General features: G+C 52.3%; 1 protein-coding gene across 5 annotated transcripts in view; it reads left to right on the forward strand.

Annotated features, from left to right (window-relative positions):
- CHD6 (chromodomain helicase DNA binding protein 6) overlaps nucleotides 1-27,535 on the forward strand; it is a 189,724-nt gene that overhangs the window by 55,804 nt on the left and 106,385 nt on the right. For all 5 annotated transcript variants that reach the window (XM_075571929.1, XM_075571932.1, XM_075571933.1 and 2 more), the window contains 7 exons: nucleotides 17,360-17,856; nucleotides 18,740-18,887; nucleotides 19,007-19,156; nucleotides 19,905-19,970; nucleotides 23,008-23,066; nucleotides 24,635-24,752; nucleotides 25,457-25,543. In XM_075571929.1, coding sequence (XP_075428044.1) covers nucleotides 17,360-17,856; nucleotides 18,740-18,887; nucleotides 19,007-19,156; nucleotides 19,905-19,970; nucleotides 23,008-23,066; nucleotides 24,635-24,752; nucleotides 25,457-25,543 — 1,125 coding nt within the window. The remainder of the gene's footprint in view (nucleotides 1-17,359; nucleotides 17,857-18,739; nucleotides 18,888-19,006; nucleotides 19,157-19,904; nucleotides 19,971-23,007; nucleotides 23,067-24,634; nucleotides 24,753-25,456; nucleotides 25,544-27,535) is intronic.

The following is a 27,535-nucleotide window of genomic DNA, read 5'->3' on the forward strand; positions in this document are numbered from 1 at the left end:
GATTGAGCCCCCTGTGCAGAAGCTGGGTGTGATTGTGGGTGTGATTGAGCCCCATGTGCAGAAGCTGGGTATGATTGTGGGTGTGATTGAGCCCCATGTGCAGAAGCTGGGTGTGATTGTGGGTGTGATTGAGCCCCCTGTGCAGAAGCTGGGTGTGATTGTGGGTGTGATTGAGCCCTCTGTACAGAAGCTGGGTGTGATTGAGCCCCATGTGCAGAAGCTGGGTATGATTGTGGGTGTGATTGAGCCCTCTGTGCAGAAGCTGGGTGTGATTGTGGGTGTGATTGTGGGTGTGATTGTGGGTGTGATTGAGCCCTCTGTGCAGAAGCTGGGTGTGATTGAGCCCCATGTGCAGAAGCAGGGTGTGATTGAGCCCTTTGTGCAGAAGCTGGGTGTGATTGTGGGTGTGATTGAGCCCTCTGTGCAGAAGCTGGGTGTGATTGTGGGTGTGATTGAGCCCCCTGTGCAGAAGCTGGGTGTGATTGTGGGTGTGATTGAGCCCTCTGTGCAGAAGCTGGGTGTGATTGAGACCTCTGTGCAGAAGCTGGGTGTGATTGTGGGTGTGATTGTGGGTTTGATTGAGCCCTCTGTGCAGAAGCTGGGTGTGATTGAGCCCTCTGTGCAGAAGCTGGGTGTGATTATGGGTGTGATTGAGCCCTCTGTGCAGAAGCTGGGTGTGATTGTGGGTGTGATTGTGGGTGTGATTGTGGGTGTGATTGAGCTCCCTGTGAAGAAGCTGGGTGTGATTGTGGGTGTGATTGAGCCCCCTGTGCAGAAGCTGGGTGTGATTGTGGGTGTGATTGAGCCCCCTGTGCAGAAGCTGGGTGTGATTGTGGGTGTGATTGTAGCTGTGATTGAGCCCTCTGTGCAGAAGCTGGGTGTGGTTGTGGGTGTGATTGAGCCCCCTGTGCAGAAGCTGGGTGTGATTGTGGGTGTGATTGAGCCCCCTGTGCAGAAGCTGGGTGTGATTGTGGGTGTGATTGAGCCCTCTGTGCAGAAGCTGGGTGTGATTGAGCCCCCTGTGCAGAAGCTGGGTGTGATTGTGGGTGTGATTGAGCCCCCTGTGCAGAAGCTGGGTGTGATTGTGGGTGTGATTGAGCCCCCTGTGCAGAAGCTGGGTGTGATTGAGCCCTCTGTGTAGAAGCTGGGTGTGATTGTGGGTGTGATTGTGGGTGTGATTGAGCCCCCTGTGCAGAAGCTGGGTGTGATTGTGGGTGTGATTGAGCCCCCTGTGCAGAAGCTGGGTGTGATTGTGGGTGTGATTGAGCCCTCTGTGCAGAAGCTGGGTGTGATTGTGGGTGTGATTGTGGGTGTGATTGAGCCCCCTGTGCAGCAGCTGGGTGTGATTGTGGGTGTGATTGAGCCCCATGTGCAGAAGCTGGGTATGATTGTGGGTGTGATTGAGCCCCATGTGCAGAAGCTGGGTGTGATTTGTGGGTGTGATTGAGCCCTCTGTACAGAAGCTGGGTGTGATTGAGCCCCATGTGCAGAAGCTGGGTATGATTGTGGGTGTGATTGAGCCCTCTGTGCAGAAGCTGGGTGTGATTGTGGGTGTGATTGTGGGTGTGATTGAGCCCTCTGTACAGAAGCTGGGTGTGATTGAGCCCCATGTGCAGAAGCAGGGTGTGATTGTGGGTGTGATTGAGCCCTCTGTGCAGAAGCTGGGTGTGATTGTGGGTGTGATTGAGCCCCCTGTGCAGAAGCTGGGTGTGATTGTGGGTGTGATTGTGGGTGTGATTGAGCCCTCTGTGCAGAAGCTGGGTGTGATTGTGGGTGTGATTGTGGGTGTGATTGAGCCCCCTGTGCAGAAGCTGGGTGTGATTGAGCCCTCTGTGCAGAAGCTGGGTGTGATTGTGGGTGTGATTGTGGGTGTGATTGAGCCCCCTGTGCAGAAGCTGGGTGTGATTGTGGGTGTGATTGAGCCCCCTGTGCAGAAGCTGGGTGTGATTGTGGGTGTGATTGAGCCCTCTGTGCAGAAGCTGGGTGTGATTGTGGGTGTGATTGTGGGTGTGATTGAGCCCCCTGTGCAGAAGCTGGGTGTGATTGTGGGTGTGATTGAGCCCCATGTGCAGAAGCTGGGTATGATTGTGGGTGTGATTGAGCCCCATGTGCAGAAGCTGGGTGTGATTGTGGGTGTGATTGAGCCCCCTGTGCAGAAGCTGGGTGTGATTGTGGGTGTGATTGAGCCCTCTGTACAGAAGCTGGGTGTGATTGAGCCCCATGTGCAGAAGTATGATTGTGGGTGTGATTGAGCCCTCTGTGCAGAAGCTGGGTGTGATTGTGGGTGTGATTGTGGGTGTGATTGTGGGTGTGATTGAGCCCTCTGTGCAGAAGCTGGGTGTGATTGAGCCCCATGTGCAGAAGCAGGGTGTGATTGAGCCCTTTGTGCAGAAGCTGGGTGTGATTGTGGGTGTGATTGAGCCCTCTGTGCAGAAGCTGGGTGTGATTGTGGGTGTGATTGAGCCCCCTGTGCAGAAGCTGGGTGTGATTGTGGGTGTGATTGAGCCCTCTGTGCAGAAGCTGGGTGTGATTGAGACCTCTGTGCAGAAGCTGGGTGTGATTGTGGGTGTGATTGTGGGTTTGATTGAGCCCTCTGTGCAGAAGCTGGGTGTGATTGAGCCCTCTGTGCAGAAGCTGGGTGTGATTATGGGTGTGATTGAGCCCTCTGTGCAGAAGCTGGGTGTGATTGTGGGTGTGATTGAGCCCTCTGTGCAGAAGCTGGGTGTAATTGTGGGTGTGATTGTGGGTGTGATTGAGCCCCCTGTGCAGAAGCTGGGTGTGATTGTGGGTGTGATTGTGGGTGTGATTGAGCCCCCTGTGCACAAGTTGGTTGTGATTGTGGGTGTGATTGAGCCCCCTGTGCACAAGCTGGGTGTGATTGTGGGTGTGATTGTGGGTGTGATTGAGCCCTCTGTGCAGAAGCTGGGTGTGATTGTGGGTGTGATTGAGCCCCCTGTGCAGAAGCCGGGTGTGATTGTGGGTGTGATTGAGCCCTCTGTGCAGAAGCTGGGTGTGATTGTGGGTGTGATTGAGCCCCCTGTGCAGAAGCTGGGTGTGATTGAGCCCCCTGTGCAGAAGCTGGGTGTGATTGTGGGTGTGATTGAGCCCCCTGTGCAGAAGCTGGGTGTGATTGTGGGTGTGATTGAGCCCCCTGTGCAGAAGCTGGGTGTGATTGTGGGTGTGATTGAGCTCTCTGTGCAGAAGCTGGGTGTGATTGTGGGTGTGATTGAGCTCTCTGTGCAGAAGCTGGGTGTGATTGTGGGTGTGATTGAGCCCCCTGTGCAGAAGCTGGGTGTGATTGTGGGTGTGATTGTGGGTGTGATTGAGCCCCTGTGCAGAAGCTGGGTGTGATTGTGGGTGTGATTGAGCCCCCTGTGCAGAAGCTGGGTGTGATTGTGGGTGTGATTGAGCCCCCTGTGCAGAAGCTGGGTGTGATTGTGGGTGTGATTGAGCCCCCTGTGCAGAAGCTGGGTGTGATTGTGGGTGTGATTGAGCCCCCTGTGCAGAAGCTGGGTGTGATTGTGGGTGTGATTGTGGGTGTGATTGAGCCCCCTGTGCAGAAGCAGGGTGTGATTGAGCCCTCTGTGCAGAAGCTGGGTGTGATTGTGGGTGTGATTGAGCCCCCTGTGCACAAGCTGGGTGTGATTGAGCCCTCTGTGCAGAAGCTGGGTGTGATTGTGGGTGTGATTGTGGGTGTGATTGAGCCCTCTGTGCAGAAGCTGGGTGTGATTGAGCCCTCTGTGCAGAAGCTGGGTGTGATTGTGGGTGTGATTGTGGGTGTGATTGAGCCCTCTGTGCACAAGCTGGGTGTGATTGAGCCCTCTGTGCAGAAGCTGGGTGTGATTGTGGGTGTGATTGTGGGTGTGATTGAGCCCCCTCTGCAGAAGCTGGGTGTGATTGTGGGTGTGATTGAGCCCCCTGTGCAGAAGCTGGGTGTGATTGTGGGTGTGATTGAGCCCCCTGTGCAGAAGCTGGGTGTGATTGTGGGTGTGATTGAGCCCCCTGTGCAGAAGCTGGATGGGATTGTGGGTGTGATTGTGGGTGTGATTGAGCCCTCTGTGCAGAAGCTGGGTGTGATTGTGGGTGTGATTGAGCCCCCTGTGCAGAAGCTGGGTGTGATTGAGCCCCCTGTGCAGAAGCTGGGTGTGATTGTGGGTGTGATTGTGGGTGTGATTGAGCCCTCTGTGCAGAAGCTGGGTGTGATTGTGGGTGTGATTGAGCCCTCTGTGCAGAAGCTGGGTGTGATTGTGGGTGTGATTGAGCCCCCTGTGCAGAAGCTGGGTGTGATTGTGGGTGTGATTGAGCCCTCTGTGCACAAGCTGGGTGTGATTGAGCCCTCTGTGCACAAGCTGGGTGTGATTGTGGGTGTGATTGAGCCCTCTGTGCAGAAGCTGGGTGTGATTGAGCCCTCTGTGCAGAAGCTGGGTGTGATTGTGGGTGTGATTGAGCACTCTGTGCACAAGCTGGGTGTGATTGAGCCCTCTGTGCACAAGCTGGGTGTGATTGAGCCCCCTTATCCAACGCTCTTACAACGCTTTGCAAAGTTGTTTATGTGTATATAATATATATTATACTATATTATACTATATAATATATTATTATAATATATTATTATTATGTTATATTATATATATAATACAGTATATACACTATATAATTTATGTGTGTGCTGCATATCTTATTGCCTGCGTAAAATATTTGGTGTATTTTAGTGTTAAAAATGCCTTCAGGAACGGGAACCTTTCATTTAAACAGCGTTCCTATGGGAAAACGTGTTTCGCTTTAAGACGTTTCGCTTTACAACGCCATTTTGAGTAACGCATTGTGTCGGATAACCGAGGACTGCCTGTAGGTGGTCATTTTGCTTAACTAAGTTTGTAATGTAGCTTTCTTCAATTGAACCAGCTTCCGCATCCTATGAAACAACCTCCCAGTCTTGCGTACTCCCAAATAGCATGGCTTTCACGTTGAATGAAAATGCAAAACCAAATATGATGTACCAATGTTTGTACCAATATTTCTTTATTGGTACCAATATTTCTTAATTTTTCTGCATTCCCAGAAGTATTGTGTTTAAGTCTGCTCTGTTCCACTTCTGGCACTCGCTTAGAGTTCGATCACAAACTTTGGTGGAGTTTGTGCAAAAATGCGAGGGGTCTCTCTAGTGTGGGCTGGGGTCAATAGGTGACTTCTTTTGAACCCTTTTTGTTCCCCATGACGTAGCGGCCACGTCATTGGGTCTGGCAATCTAGGGGTTCCCATGACGTAGTGGCCACATCTTGGGGTTCTGGAACTCCGGGGGGTGAGGGGCATGACTTATTGAGGGAGATTGCGTTCTGCGCTCCTGTGGAGTCTTCCTCTTCCGTTCCCGTAATCCACGACACAGCGATCATGTAGCCGTGATGTGCCAGAGGGGATGCGAATTTTCTGCAAAGATGCGAATTTTCTACAGAGATGCCACGTGGATCTGGATGTTTACGATTTTGAATTGGACTTTTTTTTTTTTACCCCACCATAATTTATGTAATGTGGGATTGAAATCTATCCCATCTCCACATGGCAAAGCCAGCATAACCAGCCTCACACAGAGACCCAAAAGGTGGAAGTAGCTGTCTGTGAGTAGGGTTACTGACTCTGCACTTTTTTATCCCAGGCTGTGCTGCAAAGCTGTGTAACGTGGCAGGCATACGCTTATAGGGGGGGGGTCCGTGTTCAAATGGATTTGAAGCAAAAGTGACACTTTGTGCTCATTTGCATGTCATTACCCAGAATCCCTTACTGCGGTGGAAGCAGTGTATGCTAAGAGATAATGTCTGAGACATGTGAATGTGGTCACAAGTCATATTTTTATTTACTGTCTGATCAGTCTAAATGCGGGTGACGTAAGCGTATTACTGGTCTTTGTTGAACATTTTACGAGACTAGAAATGATGACCCGCCGCTATCCCGAAAAGAAAGGACCACAACACCTGCAGCTTGCTTGAAATCAATAATTTCTGGTAGAACAAGCTTTTAAGATGCTAAAGAAACCAGCACCAAGACGCTAAAAACAACACCAAACCTTTTGTTAAACTTAAACAACATAAGGATACAATCGTATTGACTCAAAGGAAGAGTTCTCGGTTTGTTTTGTAAGGCCTGCGGGCATGGTCAGCGCTTAGCCGCTGAGCCGCGCTCACGCTTGGCAGGGAGCCCCTGCAGCCGGCCGCAATGAGAGCGGTTTTAGCAGGGGCTCGCGCACGCTTCCGGAAAGGTGCAGAAGTGTAGCCGACAAGAACATTTTAGTTTCAGCGCCGAGGGGAGCGCAGGGCCGGTCACGTGAGCGGTTTGCCCAATGAGGGCGAATCAGCTCCGTGACGTCACTGGCCCGCCCCCCAACACGCCGCCAGACGGCGCGCGAACTAAGGCCAGAGAAAGCACCCGCTTTGCCTCAGCGTGCCTCCGAACGGCTGAAGTCACTATGGACTCAGCCTAAGATGCAGCTTTGCTTCTTGAGGGGAGTTGAAGATCGGACCTTCATTTGGATGCGTAATTTGGTTGGGTAAAGCAGTTCTCTCTCTCTTTCACTCTCTCTCTTTCACTCTCTCTCTTTCGCTCTCCTTCACACTCTCTCTCTTTCACTCTCTCTCTTTCACTCTCTCTTTCACTCTCTCTCTTTCGCTCTCCTTCACACTCTCTCTCTCCTTCACTCTCTCTCTCTCCTTCACTCTCTCCCTCTCTCCTTCACTCTCTCCCTCTCTCCTTCACTCTCTCCCTCTCTCCTTCCCTCTCTCCTTCACTCTCTCTCCCTCTCTCCTTCACTCTCTCTCCCTCTCTCCTTCACTCTCCCTCTCTCTTTCTCTCTCTCTCTCTCTCTCTCTCTCTCTCTCTCTCTCTCTCTCTCTCTCTCTCTCCTGCACTCTCTATCTCTCCTGCACTCTCTATCTCTCCTTCACTCTCTCTCTCTCCTTCACTCTCCCTCTCTCCCTCTCCCTTCTCTCCCTCTCTCCCTTCTCTCTCTCCCCCCTTCTCTCTCTCCCCCCTTCTCTCTCTCCCCCTTCTCTCTCTCCCCCCTTCTCTCTCTCCCCTTCTTCCTTCCTTCCGTCCCCTCGTTTATAGTAACGTCGCGAACAGCAAACCTCAATCCTATGAGGCTGCTCATTGTGCGTGCACGATGAGGCGCGACCGGTTTTGGAAAGACCTTTTTTTTTTTGTCTTTTCAAGCGATGGCCGCGTCACGCGAGCAGTTCAGCCAATGAGGGCGAACCAGCTTTGTGATGTCACGCAATCGCCTGAGCCTGTCGCTCCTGTCACGCCATGAGCTCCGTCAAGCATTGCGGCAACTATAAAAACGAGGCCTTAGACTTGAGTGGTCCTAACAAACCCCCCCCCAACAGTTTGGACATTTCGGAAGGCAGACTCCGGGACGTTTGCGTACAATCCGGATTTGTCCCGAGAGTCTCCAGCTTGGTGCCATGATAAGTATCCGAGATTCGCTGCTCCTCGTTGCCGCAAATCACGGCCACCTCCAGGGCGCGCTTAGATTCCCTCTGTTCTCCTCGTCGGGTTTTGAGCTTCGTATTAGTCGACGGGTTCGGTGTATGAGAAGTACCCGCGGTCGTTGACCGAGCCACTGATTGACCTACCTGTGCTGAAGTAGGGATAACCTCAGCCTGACCTGTTGGTGGCCCTTGAGGCCTGGAGTTGTCCTCTCCTGGTCATTGGACATGTCTGATTTGTGCACACAGTAAATACGCAGGTGTGGGAGCTAGGAGTCCCCCTCTGACGCTCTCAGATATGCATCTAGTTGCAAAACTGCAGGGAGCTTGGTTTGCTGAAACTCACACTGAAAATGTAGATCGGTATCACAAGCACAGATAAGTATAGCGTTTATAATACAGAGGTAGCCTTTCTCTTTTCCCTTCTCGCTTGGGGAAAGGCCAGTCGCTCAGTAATTTCTTCAAAATAAAAGTGAAAGTAACACAAAAAGAAAGTCGGCCCCCTGGGACCTGCAGCCTTCGTAGTTTTAGGCACTGGTGGTTCTGCAGAGGGTAGCTATCAGCGTGTCTTCCAGCTTCACCCCTCACCTCGCCGGCCATTTAGAGCGTCTTTTCTTGGTCTCGGAGATGAGTTTCCCAAAAGTGAGGGGCTGTGTGTGGTTGCGTTTCCAGTGGGTATCTCTCTCTGATACGCGTCGTCCCTGGTCTAGAACCTTCACTGGGAGTTTGTCAGAGGAGACTTCTCACCAGGTATCGGGTGCCGCTTCAAAGACGGCATCGACGTTTTCACTTAGCCATAGAAATAGGTCGTCTTTGGAAGGTAAAAAGGCTATTTTATTTAAAATTACACCACCTTGGCAAGCTCAAAACCCAGATCCCCATGATGTGTGTTTGTGCCAATCGGAGTTCCACTGGGAAAGTGAACAAGCATACTACGATCAACAAAGAGGCCCCAATACAAGCCCAATATGGCAAATTATTTAGTACATTACTGTGTGTGTTTTTTAATATATATATTTTCTTCAGAATTATGGGTCCTTTAGTTCAATCCTTTGGCCAAAACTATTCAAGCCGTCAACCACTTCACGGTAAACCCGTCTCCATATATAATTTTCCATATTGGACATGCTTTGCGGCTTCTTTGTGTTGTCGTAGTGTGCGTGGTCACTTTCCCAGTGGCACTCCAATGGACACAAACAAATATAACATATTGTGGGTCTGGGTTCTGAGCCTGGCTAAGATTTGTGTATGTTTAATTTAATATTGTTTGGGAGGTTTACGACCCCCTCCTCTTCAGCTTACACTCCCCCCCCCCCCCCCCCCAACTTCTATTCAACGGGTCCAAGTACACACGTGGATGTAGTAGTCTATTGAGAGATTCCTTCCCCCAGGAGAAAGATGGCAGTGTCCTCGGTGGTAGCAATAGGCTGGGAAGTGTATATCTTTGTTGTGCTTTCTGCAGATTTTTTTCTCTCTATATTTACTAGGGCACTCCTGTTTTTTAGCCAGCTTTAACTGCACTGTAACTCATGGGACATCCCTGCTTCAGCACAGGTGGCTCAATCAGTCCCTGCTTCAACATAGGTGGCACAATCAGAGGCTCAGTCTTCGTCTGAGCCACCTGTGCTGAAGCTGGGATATCCTGGAAACCTGACCTGTTTGGGGGGCTGGAGAACTGGAGTTGAGCGCCCTGCTGTAACTCATATAGTCTTCCTAAAGTTTAACCCCTTAGTCCAGGGGTGCGCAAACTGGGGGGGGGTGCGAGAGATTCTTCATGGGGGGAGGGGGGCATGGTGGTTGCAGAGGCCCCGTGCTCTCCCAAATGCATTTAAATGAAATTCCGGGGTATCACGTGAGGCCTCTTCACTTACCTTGTCTCCGGCGATGCAGAGTCAGATGACGTTGGGGTCGCGTTGACATGGCAACGTGACCTCCCGTGACCCGGCGGAGACATGGTAAGGAGGGGGGTGCGAGCAGGGGGGGGCAGTGCAGACAGGGGGGCGCAGGGGGGAAAGTCTGCCTTAGGCCGTGCATATTTGTCACGCATCCCAAGCTGTTGGCTATATTATTGTTCTGTATCCTCTCTTCTCTTCCCAGTGGAAGGAATACAAAAGACACCGTCTAAAATAGTTAGTGTGGGACCTGTTGAGATGGGGTTACCGTGAAGTGGTTGCAGACTTGAAATACGTTTTATTTAAGCTGGCTGGCGGTGTGTAGGCCTTACTGGTCAGTCAGTGTAAAAAAAACCACAACAGCTTTTTATGTAGGAACTCTAAACATTGGAAGAATCCAAAAATGCCCGGCACATTGCAGATATATTTGTGAAACAGAAAGGGAAATGATGCTCGGACAGGATAGATAAACGTGGGCTCCGATCACGCGGCTCAGAACACGAGAATTCTGCAGACCGCCATCTTGGCCCAAGGTAAAAAAAATCATAATACGTAAAAAACAAAATCAAAGATAAACATCGGTTATCGCCCGATGGATCAGGAGTTCCTGCACCAATGGGAGTGCCGGAGTCCACTCCACAGTAATGCTTCCAAGACCTCGTCCAGGGTGGTGCTGAGCGGGCGCGCGTGCTCACGCTGGACACGTTGCGACAATGCACGGGGCCTGCGTGGGAGGGCGGGCGCGCCTGCTCGGCGCTCGGCCGCTTGCAGAGCAAGCAAAATTGATTTTGCTGCTCACAAGCGCGTCATGTGAGCGGATCGGCCCAATGAGGGCGAACCAGCTCCGTGACGTCGTGGCCGCGCCCCCAGACACGCACGCACCTAGCCGGCCAGGAATCGGCCGAGCAGGGCGCAGCACTGGAGCGCCTGCACGCCTGTTTCCACCCTGGACGAGGCCTAAGTCTGTGGTCTGCATATCATTGGAATATAGTTCATCATAAATATGACTGAAATAATAATGTATTGAAACTCAAAGTGCCCCAACCCATGTTCTTTCGTAAAGGAATAATGTCCAGCAGCGTGAGAACCGTTTAACCGTAAGAGGGATAAAGTCCACGGTAATGATCTTAATCTTTGAAGACTCCCTGAGTCAGTGAGTTCTGTTCAAGCTTCTGCGATAGACTGAATTGTCAATGGACATAGTGCATAAGTCGGCAAATAAAGTTCTGCCGAGAAGTCACAGTGCGAGCCGGATCCGCGGAGTGCGTCTCCGAGAATAACTTCAGCTGGAGTATAAATGATGGGATTTACTCACTCCGGTAGCAGCCCACGAGCGGTGGGTTGGCGGGCTGCTATTCGGGATGGATCACGGAAGAAAATGCAGGTAATGGCGGTGCACTGCCGATGGAACACAGACCTGGACTGGCGATTTGTACAGAAAAACTTTATTGACACATGTAATTAACGAGGAGAACCCCCCCCCCCCCTTTTGACAAAGCGCCAGTATCGGTGTGAAACGTGTTAGAGGGGTTCTGATTCCATGTGCCAATAAAGTTTTTCTGTGCATTGGGCCACCGGCAGCCCCGGTCTGTATTTCATCGGCAGTGCACCGGCATTACCTGCATTTTCTTCCGTGTTCCCTGCACACACAACTTTTTTTTTACATTAGAAAAAAAGCGTCTAAGAGGGGATATGATAACTATATACAAATATATCTGGGGACAATACAAGGAGCTTTCAAAATAACTATTCATCCCACGGGCAGTACAAAGGACTCGTGGCGCATCCCTTTAGGTTGGAGGAAAGGAGATTTCACCAGCAACAAAGGAAAGGGTTCTATACAGTAAGGGCAGTTACAGTGTGGGATTCATTACCCATGGAGACTGTGATGGCAGATAGAATAAATGTAAAAAAAAATACAAATGTGGACATCTTTTTAGAGAGGAAAGATATACAGGGATATACCTAATAAGTAAACATGGGAAGGGTGTTGATCCAGGGAGAAATCTGATTTCCAATTTTGGAGTCAGGAAGGAATTTATTTTTCCCCTTATAAGATATCATTGGATAATGTGTCACTGGGGTTTCTGTTTGCCTTCCTCTGGATCAAAATACTGCAAGTAGGGATATAGGGTAAGTAGCTGTTGCCGAAATTTAGCATAGGTTGAACTCTATGGACGTGTCTCTTTTTAACCTCATCTATTATGTAACTATATAACTATGTAACCTTTAGCTCCGGCAGTTAGAAACAATACAAATATCAATGGAACGAAGGTGGTACAGTAGATGCTGAACGTAACGTATTCTGATTCTAACCCAGGGAAGCACAATCTTTTTCCCCTGCGCCCCCCTGCCGTCTGTCCCCCTCTCCTCGCGCCTCCCCCTGCTTACCTTGCTTCAGACGTCCTGGTGTCATGGCGTCACGTTGCCCCGTGATGTGATTTGACGCTGCGTTGCCATGGCGACGCGTGCCCAGGAGCGTCTGAAACATGGTAAGTAGAAGTTTACAGAGGCCCTGCAGCTCTCCCGGCATTAATTTAAATGTATCCAGGAAGCGTGTGGAGGCCACTGTAAACCCCGCGCCCTCCCCCCCCGCGCAGCGAGTCTCGCGCCCCCCACTTTGTTCTCACCCACAATTTGAATACTTTATACGAGAAACCATTGAGAACAATCAGTCTACAACAAGAGCCTCTGGTTATAAAATAAATAGGTCGAAATCGAAGTGGTTAGGACCAGCGTCTCGTTCCCATTCATTCTTCCCAACCGCTTCATCTCCGGTCATCATCCACCCAAAATACCGTGCCTGGGAGTGTCCATTTGGTTGTGAGGTTAGACGCCTCTTTAGGAGCCAAATTGTCAGCCGGCCATGAACAAGCTCAAAAGAAATTGGACAAAGTGGGATTTGCTGCCCCTAAATGTCATTAGTTGAGTGGATGTAGTTGGTTAGAGAAACCTTTTATTTTTATTGGGACTATATTTTTGCCAACTTGGTTAATATTCATGATTTGGTTCAAAGTATGTAAGGAGCGTGTTTACTTTCAGTTGGAGGTATCTGTCATTTGGATAAAATATAATCTCGACTGCAAACGAAACTCATCCTTGTTTTGGGGAGTTTTATTTCCCCCTTGTGTTTGTGTTACTATAGTGGTGATTTCTTTTTCTTTTTAAATGAGCAATCCATGCAATATGCAACAAGTGTGTTTAAAATAAATAAATAAATCAGTTCTGTATTATTGGATAATTCTACATCATTTTTTTAAAATTCAACTCTTAATGCCATTTTTAATGAGTTATTATGCACTGAGCATCCTTTCATTTCTATAGCAGGTTTAGCCCACCTCCCCAGCAGTGCAAGATCTTTGTAACACTTTCCTGTTTGCGATAATTTGTTGACAATGTTCCCAGCAGTTAGAGCTGCAAACTGTAACAATAGATAATGTTGTCTTAGGCCTCGGGCATGGTCAGCGCTTAGGCGCTGAGCCGCGCTGCTGCTCGGCACTGAGCCACTGCAGCCGCAATGAGAGCGGCTTTAGCAGGGGCTCGCTTCCGCTTCCGCAAGCGTGCGGAAGCGTAAGTCTTAGCCAAATTTTAAATTCAAGCGCTCAAGGGAGCGCAGGGTCAGTCACGTGAGCGGTTCGCCCAGTGAGGGCGAACCAGCTCCGTGAAGTCAAAGCCCCCCCCCCCCCCCAATACGCCCCCGGTCTAAGGCCAGGGAAAGCACCCGCTTTCCTTCAGCCTCAGCGCGCCTCCGCCCGGCACAATTCACCATGGACGCAGCCTTAGGGCGCTTTCACACAGGGGGCTTCGCAACGCTGCGTCCGCGTATGTGCGTCTCATTTTGCTGGGCGATGTGTGATCATCCCCAGCAGACGGAATGATCCGACAGAGCGGGCAGGGGGGGGGGGGGGTTGGGCAGCTGCGCATTGTTACGGGCGCAGAGCAAATGGATGGTGTTTTTTTCTCCCCCTCACACTGTGCTGGAACTCCCTTTAGCACGGGAGGATAAAAGCAGCAATCTGTCCCCTGTGTCGTCGTCGTCGTCCCCCCGTCTTCACTGCCGAGTCTCAATTTCAGCAGCCAATCAATGTAAACGTCTGGACATTGATTGGCTGTTGAAATTGACGTCACGCTGCTGCAGCCGGGGATCACAGATTGAAAAGACTCCCGCGACTGCAGCAGCGTCGACGCCGTATTTTGCAGCCAATGGTAGGTTCAATACTGAACACTACCATTGGCCGCCAGGAGTCTGTGACGAACGCGCAAGCGCGCGCACGTCGTGTAGTGTGCTGTGTGAGCGGGGCCTTAGTAATATCAGGTTACATTGTAGCTGCTAAGTTACACTGACTGAAGGATTGATTGAAATTGAAAGGCAGCCATTTAGTGAACCCGGGGAAGCAGGATCTTGTCTGATTACTCACAGGAGAACGAATCGATTGTCAGCTTAGGTAATTCGTTTTCAATAAAGGTAATCAAAGGCTGCGTAAAGTATAGATGATTTAATAACCTCATGAATGTATTTACATACTGGTATTTTTTTTTACTAATTATTATATTTAAATCATGCACTATAATCGGCATACCCTTTTGCTATTTAAATGCTATTTTTTTAATTTAATTGGGGGGGTACAAAACAAAGAGAATGGGGGCTGGGTAATGGACAGTGGGAGGGGGGCGGTTTCAGGTATATCATACTGTAGTGAAGAAATAATCAAGCGCAAATAACACCACTTAAAACCAATAACATTAAATAATATACTGTCCTTAGAGAATGCAGCTCCCGACACAGGATTCAGACCAAATCCAACCTGCAATCGAAGAAGAAACAGGTGCGCAAATCACATCAGGACATGGAAAAGAAGTAGAGACACCAAATAGTGCAATATTGTCAACCCCAACAAATGAAATCAATGTTGATAGCTCTATAAAATTTGCACTCGCGTGTACAACGTGATATTAAGGCGTTGTGGTTATTAGAAGTTACCAACTTTAGTTTCCAGATAGGTACTCCAGATCCATAGGAAAGGAAGGGAAATCCATATACAAAAAAGGAAAAAGCAAAATAGTATAATACTGCTTTTAATATTAAAAACACTAAGTATTCCACTTACATAAGTGCCTTTGTGGTGAGCATTGAGACCACCCTGGGTCATATGGACAGATAATTATCTTCACAGCATCTGCTCCGCGGCCGTCACAGCATACACTGGGCTGATTAAAGTAGTCCTCCACTCTGGATGTCACCAACAAAGTGCCACGCTGGTGTCAATGATTCACCCATTATCCATTATCATACTGTACATACCATCCATCCCATGTATAAATATGTCTCCCAGACGTCACATAAGAACTGGCTCCGTATCAGAGATTACCGATGGAGCAGAACGTCTCTGAGGTCTCTGCCCCTGGCGCCCTAGGGCTGCAGCAGTATTAATGACCTAACGAATGGGGGGCGTTTCCACTTTTTGACCCTGGTGTCCCAGGTAGTGGCGATCGTTTAGAGCGGGTCTCGTCTTCTCCAAACAGCCCCGGTCAGAAAAATGTTGGAAGTAGAAGGGTCCCAAGCTGATGATGTAATTTAACTTGCACGTATAGACATGAAAATAATTATATTTCAATATTGTGGCCGCATTTATAACATCTGTACCGTATATATTCACATTGCTGTGACGTACAAGTCACTTTCAGTGGGGGGAAAGCGGCACGTAGCCGCCTAAGCGACTAATATGAAATGAGCAGGAGCAGAGAATCCAGGAACCAGGTCCCATGCCGGGGCGCCACAACCTGGTCCCGCGCCGGATCCCGCGCCGCATCCTGGTCCCGTGCCGGGGCGCCACAACCTTGTCCCGCGCCACAACCTGGTCCCGTGCCGGGGCGCCACAACCTGGTCCCGTGCCGGGGCGCCACAACCTGGTCCCGCGCCGGGGCGCCACAACCTGGTCCCGCGCCACAACCTGGTCCCGTGCCGGGGCGCCACAACCTGGTCCCGCGCCGGGGCGCCACAACCTGGTCCCGCGCCGGGGCGCCACAACCTGGTCCCGTGCCGGGGCGCCACAACCTGGTCCCGTGCCGGGGCGCCACAACCTGGTCCCGCGCCGGATCCCGCGCCGCATCCTGGTCCCGTGCCGGGGCGCCACAACCTGGTCCCGCGCCACAACCTGGTCCCGTGCCGGGGCGCCACAACCTGGTCCCGTGCCGGGGCGCCACAACCTGGTCCCGCGCCACAACCTGGTCCCGTGCCGGGGCGCCACAACCTGGTTCCGTGCCGGGGCGCCACAACCTGGTCCCGTGCCGGGGCGCCACAACCTGGTCCCGTGCCGGGGCGCCACAACCTGGTCCCGTGCCGGGGCGCCACAACCTGGTCCCGTGCCGGGGCGCCACAACCTGGTCCCGTGCCGGGGCGCCACAACCTGGTCCCGTGCCAGGGCGCCACAACCTGGTCCCGTGCCAGGGCGCCACAACCTGGTCCCGCGCCACAACCTGGTCCCGTGCCGGGGCGCCACAACCTGGTCCCGTGCCGGGGCGCCACAACCTGGTCCCGTGCCGGGGCGCCACAACCTGGTCCCGTGCCGGGGCGCCAAAACCTGGTCCCGCGCCACATCCTGGTCCCGTGCCGGGGCGCCACAACCTGGTCCCGTGCCGGGGCGCCACAACCTGGTCCCGTGCCGGGGCGCCACAACCTGGTCCCGTGCCGGGGCGCCAAAACCTGGTCCCGCGCCACAACCTGGTCCCGTGCCGGGGCGCCACAACCTGGTCCCGCGCCGTATCCCGCGCCGCATCCTGGTCCCGTGCCGGGTTTTGTTTTTAATGCGGGGTTAGACTGTTACTAAAAGTTTTGGAGGTTTCTCAAAAGGAACCATATTTGACCGAGGTGTTCTTCTGGTGGTAAAAATATTTCTTGATCTAAGTTTCGGCTTCCCGGAGACCTTATTATGCTTCTGCATTATTCTTTGGGGATGATGAGCATTGAAATTCCAGAGGGGACACGGTGCTTTATTTATTTTGATGCTAAACTTGTTCAGTGCCGGGGGAAGCCGCGGGAACACGGCTGCAGTTTGTCCCCCGTCATCGGGGGGTGGGGATTAGCTCAGCGGTGGGACCGATCCGGCAGCACGGACCTCTCGCAGCCCTGGCTTGCAGTGTCCAGAGCGGCTGCTTTTTATGCCTCGCTCTGGACTAACTTAAGTTTGGCTACATCTGCTGAATCCATTTCTTTTATTTCTTCCGGTCAGAGTCGTTTGGTTCAATCTCTTGGCCAAACCATGGTAATCCTCCTACAAGGTCAGGTAGACTAAACCCGTGCAGGCTCCCGCTCTACCAGTTTTATGCGGCGGCCTTTGGATTTGTGCCACGTGTAGAAAAAAGATGAAGCAAAAAAATGTGAGAGCAAATGGAAAGCAATCCTTCCTGGAAAGAGTGGTGGATGCGTGGAATCTCCTCCCAGCAGAGGGGGGAATTCGAAAGGCTTGGGATATATGTAAGGGTATCCCAAATATGAGAGCAAGTCAAGGATCTAATGGGGTCTGAGGTGTTACAGCAGGTAGGAGATTGGGCAGATTAGAGGATGGGTAGGAGGGGTATGGTTGAAATACACAAAGGGTTTCAACAAGGTGCAGGAGGGAAGCATATTTCAGAGAGAGAAGAGCTAGAACAAGAGATCGTTCTCTGACGCTGCAGGGTGGGAGGGTCAGGGAGCACGTGAAGAAGTACTTCAGCGAAAGGGTTGTGGATGCGTGGAATAGCCTCCCAGCAGAGGTGGTAGGAAGCTAATACAGTAAGGGAAATTAAACCTGCTTTGGATAGACAAGGGAGTCCTACATACGAGAGACAGCCGAGGTTCCAATAGGGTCTGAGGTGTTACAGCAGATGGGGAAACAGGCAAACGGGTTGTTGTTCTGTACTGCCAAATTCTTTGCTTGTGGATTTGATGTTTTTGAGTTTGCCACGATTGTGTACTTTAAATATAATGTTTATTTGTGTTCTGACCCGCAGCTGCCCAGTCTGAAAGCACTTAGCCACTCACCAATGTCCAGTGCCTCAATTCCGTGTGAACACCCCGTGCTGCCCCCATTCCCAGACTCCCCCCCGCAGGATTTTCACCAGCTGACACTCCCCGATCTCGCCAGCCGGCTCCTGGCCGAAAACGACCTGTACCCCAGCACCTGGCAGGAGCCCTGCGAGCCAAACGCCGTGACCAGCCTGAACGGGATGGAGGACAGCGGGGGAGGCGGGACGGGGGTCAAGAAGAAACGGAAGAAAAAGGAGCAGGGAGTGGAGGCGGAGAAGGAGGCCAAACCAAAGAAGAAGAAAGGGCCAAAGGAGTCCAAGAAGGTCAAAGAGCCCAAGAAGGTCAAGGAACCTAAAGAGCCCAAGGACCCTAAACAGCCGAAAACCCCGAAGGAACCTAAGAAACCCAGAAAACCGCGGGAGCCCAGGCCTCCTAAAGAGAAGAAAGAGTCAGCTGGGAAAACCAAAACCAAGAAAGCAAGGTGAGGCCTTTGTCAATTCAGATTAAAGGAGAGCCAGCAAAGCCCTGGGACAGTCCCGGTATGGACAAGTCTGTAGGAAAGCACAGGTAGGTCCAGGTGAACCCCTTTTGCAGAACAATATGTTGCAGACCCCTCTGAGAGCGAATGGGTCAGAGGTGTCATTTCCCAGGTTTGGGGGTATTTTAAAGTAACTTTTCTCACACCACCTAGTTTTTCTTGTGCGCATTGAAAAGGTGTAGCCCGAAACAGAAGTGAACGCGGCTCCTGACCCGGTCTCACTTTGTGACATCGCCAGACTTCAACGAGCCTCATCAGAGAAGCTCCGGATAAGTGTCTCTGATACGTCTCTTTGAAGTCTGCGCGGATAAAGGCTCTGTGCTTCCTGGTCAAGTGGAGCAAGGGAGAAGACACTGCAGAGGTTGTTGCCATGTGAACACTCTACTGCAGGCTTTGGGCCTAAAAAAAAAAAATTTAAATAAACCATTGGGAACAACACATTGAGTTCACTTTAATGATCGGTCATTTCGGGAGGAAATGCACATTTGGCAGGGAACTTTTGTTTAAATAAAAAATGGGTTTTCTTTGTAATTATCACCGGTAAAAAAATAAATGTTGTCGAGCCGCCTCATGCATTTAGTACGTTGTAAATCGTGTCCCAGCAATGTGTTGGCTTTAGCTTTAACCCTTTTAATGCTGAAGCGGCCCGCACGCCATCATTGGCCTATTGCGTATTCCCCCTGAGTCTCTCCGAGAGTCCCAATTTAATTGTGGCTGCAGTAATTCTCCGTGTGGTCTTCCTTTGACCTGGGGTGGGTAGGGGGGGGGGGGGAGGGAACGGGACCCCTGACCCAAACCGCTTCACCGTTCCTTTTCTTCCCCGCAGCAAAGAACAGGGACCAACCCCGGTGGAGAAGAAGAAGAAAGGGAAGAGGAAAGTGGATTTGTGCGAGGAGAGCTTGGAGTGCGACCTATCCCTGCTAAACCCCGCGTCCCAGAGCACAGAGGAGTCCGCCGAGTCCGTGGACAGCCAGGTACAGCGAGCCCCCACACGTCCCGGCTAACGACGTTAACCCTTGCCCTGCCTGGGGATAGTGCGCTCCGCGTAGCGCGGTTCAGCGCGTAAGCGTTTCGGCTTTGTACTCCCGCACAGAAGCGCAGGTCCGGCCGGCAGGTGAAGAGGCGGAAGTACAACGAGGACCTGGATTTCAAAGTGGTGGACGACGACGGCGAAACCATAGCCGTGCTGGGGGCGGGGAGAGCGTCCGCTCTGTCGGCGTCCACCTTAGCCTGGCAGGCCGAGGTAAGGAGGGGACGGGTGTGTGCACCCCCGACATACACCGGCTCAGGTACACTATGCAGCATCAAAAGGGCTGTTTTTCCTAGGACCAAACGGCAGCGACGTGTTTAACTCGGGGTCATGGGCGTCGATAAGTATTCTTACAGCATTTTCTAAAGTCCGTTTGTAAGCTCAGGGAGCTGGGACTTGGGGGGGAGGGGAGGTGTTACTCCGGCTGCTCCCTTCTGTCAGATGTCACTGTATGTTCTACAAGAGTTTGCACAGGCAGAGCCTCCTCTCTCCCTACCCTTTACTGTGTGTGTGTGTGTGTGTATATTATATCAGTGTGAAGGGATTGGGGACCAGCCTACAGGAGAAGGTGCTGCTATCAGAGAGCCTATAAGGTACTGTACAAAAATAACAAAGGGATTTGCACACCAAGAATATGCAAAAATATGTCTCTTATTGGCCCAACGTTACGGCTTTATCAAGAGCTCTTGATGAAGCTGAAACAATGGGCCAATAAGAGACATATTTTTGCATATCCGTGGTGTGCCTATCCCTTTTTTTTTATTAATGTAAATATGTACACGTGCCCGCGCAGATTTGCACAAGTACACACGTGTGTGTGTGTGTGTGCGCACATATACATACACACACACATACATGCACACACAAAGCTAATCATTTAACTGGGTCTTTGCTTCCACAACAGACGGGTAAATGTGCAGCCTGAGATGACCAAGTGGTTCTTATGTCTCTTGTGTCACAGGAACCTCCCGAAGATGACGCCAACATAATCGAGCGGATTCTCTCATCGCGAATGGTTCAGAAAGAGGTGAGTTCCCCGTATCCCACCCCCTCAATCCTTTTAAAGGACTTAAAAGGGGTCATAGCTTGTCATGGGGTGAAGAAGGAATGGGAACAGCCATTTTGATAGCCCACCCCCCCCCAAAGAATATACAAAGTATACATAACCGGTACCAGGAAACCCCTTTGCAGTACTACAGCATAGAATATAGTTCATTACATGTATGTAGAATTAAATATAATGATATTAAAACGGAGAGAGATTTGAGGTACATTTGTAAATGGACTGGAAATCCATAATAAAATTGTTGGCCATTAAAAAAAGAAAGAAGTATCACAAATTGGGGAGGGAGGCGCTGCGTGCGGATAAGTCTTCTAGATCTTCTTGATCAGCCCTGGGACGGACATTAAAGCAACTTTAACAGGTTAGAACAGGGATAGCCAACTCCAGTCCTCAAGGGCTACCAACTGGTCAGGTTTTCAGGATATCCCCGCTTCAGCACAGGTCGAAGACTGAGCAACTGATTAGGCCACCCGTGCTGATGCAGGGATATCCTGAAAACCTGACCTGTTGGTAGCCCTTGAGGACTGGAGTTAGAAGTTGCGAATGATTTGAGATGGAAGGAATTAAATTCCCTCTAACTACCTAATGCCAGCGGAGGGCAAAAAAAACAGGTGGTGACTGAATTTCTCAAACGAAATCACAGCTAGACTCCCTGACATCTGCACTTGCTATGTGCGGGCTCCGAGTTATCGTCAAGAAAAAAGATACTGAAAGACCTCTACTGAAATAACAATGATAGTCAGTATCCGCTTAAACTGCACAAAGAGCTTCATGAAATCAATCATGGAATGACCTCTCCTGGCAAGAGCGCAGACGCCTCGGAAGCGAGGCTCGAAGGAGCGATCGTGGGGCAGAATATAGCTGATCAAGAGCTGCAGGCTTTGGAAGACCAGATGGAAGATCTCCTGGAGAGACAGGAAGGACCTCGACATTCTTCTCCTCCCCCGAGACGGTCCTACTGTTGGATTCATACCTGCATCGTTTATTCCAGCTTCTTGTCAGATACTGCTACCTTCCAGCTCCTACTAGATCAGGTCCATAGATCCCGTGAACGAAGCTCGAAGACTTGGCGGACCCTAGAGATATTGTAAGGTTTCAAAACTCCAGCAACAAATAGACCATTATGACCTTTGATGACCTTGCTCGAGTTTACAACGGAAACTATGTAAAAACAATATAGAATGCAATTATTATTATTTTTTAAAGTTGATAACCACACATACTGTATTAAACCCTTAAAGACCTCTGAATCCCCAACAACCGAAGAGTATACCGATTTGTACTAGAAGAAATTCTTCATGAATCTGATCCTTCACCGTATAACTTTTTATTTGTATATGTTTGATCTGTTACAAGATAGGACGTTGCCTAGTGAAATGCTTCAGGCTAACCGTGCTGTAACCCTGCAGATTGTTCCAATCTCTAATCAACTTGGATGTCAACATATTCTCCCACATACTTACTAGCAGACGTGGTCTCATCCGCCACAGAATTAACCGGCCATTTAGTCCACCTAAACTCTCAACGATTTTAACGCTTGGCGCGGGGAAAGCCTTCGACTTTGTTCTGCAGCTTAAAAACTTTGGGTATTACAGGACATTTTCTTAGACGCTATCTAATCTCTCCAATAACAGCAACGATCCGAAGCAGGGTTTTTTGTTCAGTTTCCATCCCAATCAAGAATGGAACGAAAGCAGACTGGCTGCTCTTCGCACCCCCCCCTCCCACGCCCCCATTTCGACCTCTCTTTGCGCCCCTTCTTTTGGCTCCCCACCTGCTTTTTGCCCACCGCCGCTCTTCGCCCCCCCCACCACCCACTCTTTGCCCCACCACCCGCTCTTTGACCCCCCCACCCGCTCTTTGCCCCCCACCCGCTCTTTGCCCCCCCCACCCGCTCTTTGCCCCCCACCCGCTCTTTGCCCCCCCACCCGCTCTTTGCCCCCCCCACCCGCTCTTTGCCCCCCCACCCGCTCTTTGCCCCCCCCACCCGCTCTCTGCCCCCCCACCCGCTCTTTGCCCCCCCCACCCGCTCTTTGCCCCCCCCACCTGCTCTTTGCCCCCCCACCCGCTCTTTGCCCCCCCACCCGCTCTTTGCCCCCCCACCCGCTCTTTGCCCCCTCACCCGCTCTTTGCCCCCTCACCCGCTCTTTGCCCCCCCACCCGCTCTTTGCCCCCCCACCCGCTCTTTGCCCCCCCACCCGCTCTTTGCCCCCCCACCCGCTCTTCACACCCCCCCGCTCTTCAAAACACCCCCCCCACCCTTCAAAACACCCCCCCACCCCACCCGCACTTGAGCAACTGATTGAGCCACCTGTGCTGAAGCTGGGATATCCTTAAAACCTGACCAGTTGGGGGTGGGGAGGGGGTGTCTCTGGACTTGAGCACCCTTGAGATAGACCACCCTGTAATGTCACAAAGTATATTGGTCAACGCCCGCGTTCCTCCAGCTGTTCCTTGTTGCCCCATGGAGGCAGATAATGGTCACGGAAGAACGGAGATGTTTTATGAGCGACACCATCCAAAGACGTTTTAAAAAAAACAAAAAACCCTGTAACTCTGTTACTGTCAGATGGGTGCTGCTAATTTTGATGAACATTTGCAATTGTATTTTTGAGTAGTTCATCATTACTAATCTAGACTGCCGCTTGTCACCACCGTCTCAACCTCTGGTTGTCCTTGCCAAATTTTCCCTCCTGCCCCTTTCTCCTTTTTGTTATTGGTTCAACTTCATGTATCATGTATGAGTTGTGTTATTTACTTCTGTTAACCATTTCCTGCTTCCCTTCCTTTTTTCGGTATCTCTGTTGAGTTGAAACGGTAAAGGGGTAACGGAAATGGATCACAAATGGATGTGTTAATGCGTTTCCCTCTAGGTATTTGGTTTGGCTAATACGGCTATTACTTTATCTGAATACGGCCGGAAACGAGGGTGGTGGAAGGCTACGTGAAGAGAAATGTTCTATGAATTGATGGCGTCTCCCTGTTCTCTGTCTGCTTTCAGTTTGCTGCTGGTGGAATCGCATTGGAAGTGGAAGAATTTTACGTGAAGTATAGAAATTTGTACGTCTGCGGTTTAGATTCGTAGGGTGGTTGGGCTGTGTTGTTGCTTATGTGGAAGTCGGGGTTTTCCCTAATCATACACGGGGGGGGGGCAGTTATGAATTCTTAATGAACCGTCCCAGTTAACGGGTCAAAAGACAAGTGTCCTTTATTTAGAAGCACCCTTGACCTATACATTGTCCTAATGATGTACAACGCGGGTGGCCAAGCTTGGTCTTCTTGAGCCACCACCAGGCTTCGGCATGGGTGGTTCAATCAAAATGACTGTGCTGAAGCCGGGGTATACTGAACACCTGGCCTGCCTGTGGCGCTCGAGGAACGCGTTTGTCCGTCCCTGATGTACTGGGTGCGTCAGGGGCGCTTGCTAGTTTTTTAGGGGGTGATCGGGTTGACCGCTCTGATGGAGACCCCATCCGTTTCCGGCATCGGTCGCCAGTCGTGGTGACGTGATCGCTCCTGGAGCAATGATATGACTGAAGGGCCGCAGGACCAGTGTACTGTAAAGGTTAAGGGGGTCAGTCCTTCCTAGGACCAAAGTATAGTACCCAAATCTGACACCAATAAGTATTTTTAAATCATTTATTTAAAGTGAGTTTGGACACTGAGCTGAGACTTGGGAGGGGGAGGGGGGTGATTTTCTCTGCCTGCTTCCTGTTGTCTGACCCCCCCCCCCCCCGCTCTCCCCCTCCCCTTATCTTCATTGGTTCTCTGATAAGGACAGGGTGTGATAAGGGGGAAAGAAAACACTTGGGATTCAGACTACGGCACCAGTGCTCCCTGCTGCGCGCCGGGTACACAGATTACAGCCACGATCTGCGGTCTGTTCTAAGGGAGTGATATGATGCGCAAGGGGGCGCTGCCCTTCCATTGGCCGCCCACCGAGCCAGTGACCGCGACACGGCGCAATGTGTGCCCACGCACACACAGCCACTGGGGCCTACCCCATAGAGGGCTGTGTTGGGGTGCGTGGTGCGCACGCCGCAGTGGCCACTGATGACCTGGCCTTAGAGGTCCCAAGGACAGACAATTTGTGATGAATTTCCCCAAAAATGAAAGCCGCCAAATCCTTGCTATTAGCAGCAATTTAGGTTTTGTTTAGGGAAGCCAGTCACACTTACAGGATTTACTAAAGGTTGTTCCCTGGTGCGGGCACCCACAGTCACAACACCTATTTTTATAAAAGCGTCCCGCTGTCCTTCCAAGTGATTGCCCTCCCCCGGGCCCCGGGCGCTGTATGGGCTGCTGTCTCTGTACGAGGGGTTGGTGTATAGGCTGCTGTCTCTGTACGAGGGGTTGGTGTATAGGCTGCTGTCTCTGTACGAGGGGTTGGTGTATAGGCTGCTGTCTCTGTACGAGGGATTGGTGTATAGGCTGCTGTCTCTGTACGAGGGGTTGGTGTATGGGCTGCTGTCTCTGTACGAGGGGTTGGTGTATAGGCTGCTGTCTCTGTACGAGGGGTTGGTGTATAGGCTGCTGTCTCTGTACGAGGGATTGGTGTATAGGCTGCTGTCTCTGTACGAGGGGTTGGTGTATTGGCTGCTCTCGGTAACCGGCTCTGTCTCCGGCAGTTCGTATCTCCACTGTAAGTGGGCAACGATGGAGGAGCTGGAGAAGGACCCGAGGATCCAGCAGAAAATCAAACGCTTTCGCAACAAGCAGGCGCAAATGAAGCACATTTTCACCGAGGTCAGTGTGCAGCGCCCGCGGGTGGCGGGCGTCCTGGGTTTGAGCGGTCACTTACCCAGTCTCCGGGAAAACGTTCTCAGGCCCTGTGTCTGCACTTCGTGCATTTTTAGACATTCAGAAGGATGAACCATTTTATTTGCTCAGTTCCTCTTAAAGCGCAGATGGGGGGAATAATACGTTTTTTTTTAAATCTGTATTTCTCTCTCTCTCTCCCCCTTCTCTCTCTCTCTCCCCCTTCTCTCTCCCCCCTTCTCTCTCTCCCCCCCTTCTCTCTCCCCCTTCTCTCTCTCTCCCCCCTTCTCTCTCTCTCTCTCCCCCCCCCTTCTCTCCCCCCTTCTCTCTCTCCCCCCTTCTCTCTCTCTCTCTCCCCTTCTCTCTCTCCCCCCTTCTCTCTCTCTCTCTCTCCCCTTCTCTCTCTCCCCCCTTCTCTCTCTCTCTCTCTCTCTCTCTCTCCACCCTTCTCTCTCTCCACCCTTCTCTCTCTCTCTCTCCCCCCCCCTTCTCTCTCTCTCCCCCCTTCTCTCTCTCTCTCCACCTTCTCTCTCTCTTCTCCCTACGTCGCTGCCCTGAGAATCGGTAATTTATTAAACATTTGAGCAAGGGTTAAAAACAAATAGAAACTGTGGGGTGAGGGGGAGGGGGGTGCGCAGTTCCACTTGGCACTGACCGTTTAGGTGACATGTCCTCTTCCTTTGTACCCGCAGCCGGATGAAGATATGTTTAATCCAGACTACGTAGAAGTGGACAGAGTTTTGGAAGTGGCTCATACTAAGGACTCTGATACCGGGGAGGTGAGTTTGCAGCTCTGTAGAAGGGGGGGGGGGAGGGGTTCTGTCGCAGACTGGCTGCTCTTTAGGGTTACACTGAGGTATAGGGACGTATAGGGGCTGCATCTGGGTGATGCCTTTATTAAAATCTGAAAATTATCAGCACGTCGAGCTGAGACTTGGGAGGGATTTGATTATCATCTGGCTGCTCCTTTCTGTCTGATGTCCTCCCCCTCCTCTTCCCCCCCACCCCCTCCTCTTCCCCCCTACCCCCTCCTCTTCCCCCCCTACCCCCTCCTCTTCCCCCCTACCCCCTCCTCTTCCCCCCTACCCCCCTCCTCTTCCCCCCTACCCTCTCCTCTTCCCCCCCACCCCCTCCTCTTCCCCCCCACCCCCCTCCTCTTCCCCCCCACCCCCTCCTCTTCCCCCCCACCCCCTCCTCTTCCCCCCCACCCCCTCCTCTTCCCCTCACCCCCTCCTCTTCCCCCCAACCCCCTCCTCTTCCCCCTCTTCCCCCCTCTCTCTCTTTCCCTCCCCTTCCTCTCTTTCCCCTCCCACCTCCCCTCCTCCTCTCACACTCCCCTCCTCCTCTTACACTCCCCTCCTCCTCTCACACTCCCCTCCTACTCTCACACTCCCCTCCTCCTCTCCAAATCCAACACGAACCCCGACCCCCCCCCCCCTTCCCGGCAGCTTCATTAACAGGACCTAACTGGATGGTGAGAGGTCGGCTTGGCCTCAGTTGACCATAACGGACATGTGCCGTCTCCCGCCCTGACCCAGTGTGTTTCCTCCCGCCCTGACCCTGTGCGTGTCCTCCCGCCCTGACCCAGTGCGTGTCCTCCCGCCCTGACCCAGTGCGTGTCCTCCCGCCCTGACCCAGTGCGTGTCCTCCCGCCCTGACCCAGTGCACGTCCTCCCGCCCTGACCCAGTGCGTGTCCTCCCGCCCTGACCCAGTGCATGTCCTCCCGCCCTGACCCAGTGCGTGTCCTCCCGCCCTGACCCAGTGCGTGTCCTCCCGCCCTGACCCAGTGTGTGTCCTCCCGCCCTGACCCAGTGCGTGTCCTCCCGCCCTGACCCAGTGCACGTCCTCACGCCCTGACCCAGTGCGTGTCCTCCCGCCCTGACCCAGTGCGTGTCCTCCCGCCCTGACCCAGTGCGTGTCCTCCCGCCCTGACCCAGTGCGTGTCCTCCCGCCCTGACCCAGTGCATGGCCTCACGCCCTGACCCAGTGCATGTCCTCCCGCCCTGACCCAGTGCATGTCCTCCCGCCCTGACCCAGTGCGTGTCCTCCCGCCCTGACCCAGTGCATGTCCTCCCGCCCTGACCCAGTGCGTGTCCTCCCGCCCTGACCCAGTGCACGTCCTCCCGCCCTGACCCAGTGCGTGTCCTCCCGCCCTGACCCAGTGCATGTCCTCCCGCCCTGACCCTGTGCATGTCCTCCCGCCCTGACCCAGTGTATGTCCTCCCGCCCTGACCCAGTGCGTGTCCTCCCGCCCTGACCCAGTGTGTGTCCTCCAGCCCTGACCCAGTGCGCGGCCTCCCGCCCTGACCCTGTGCATGTCCTCCCGCCCTGACCCAGTGTATGTCCTCCCGCCCTGACCCAGTACTCCCGCCCTGACCCAGTGCATGTCCTCCCGCCCTGACCCAGTACTCCCGCCCTGACCCAGTGCATGTCCTCCCGCCCTGACCCAGTGCACGTCCTCCCGCCCTGACCCAGTGCGTGTCCTCCCGCCCTGACCCAGTGCATGTCCTCCCGCCCTGACCCAATGCATGTCCTCCCGCCCTGACCCAGTGTATGTCCTCCCGCCCTGACCCAGTGTGTGTCCTCACGCCCTGACCCAGTGCACGGCCTCCCGCCCTGACCCAGTGCACGGCCTCCCGCCCTGACCCAGTGCGTGTCCTCCCGCCCTGACCCAGTGAATGTCCTCACGCCCTGACCCAGTGCACGGCCTCCCGCCCTGACCCAGTGCGTGTCCTCCCGCCCTGACCCAGTGCATGTCCTCCCGCCCTGA

The sequence above is a fragment of the Ascaphus truei genome, chromosome 15, assembly GCF_040206685.1.
Source record: "Ascaphus truei isolate aAscTru1 chromosome 15, aAscTru1.hap1, whole genome shotgun sequence".
NCBI lineage: Eukaryota > Metazoa > Chordata > Amphibia > Anura > Ascaphidae > Ascaphus > Ascaphus truei.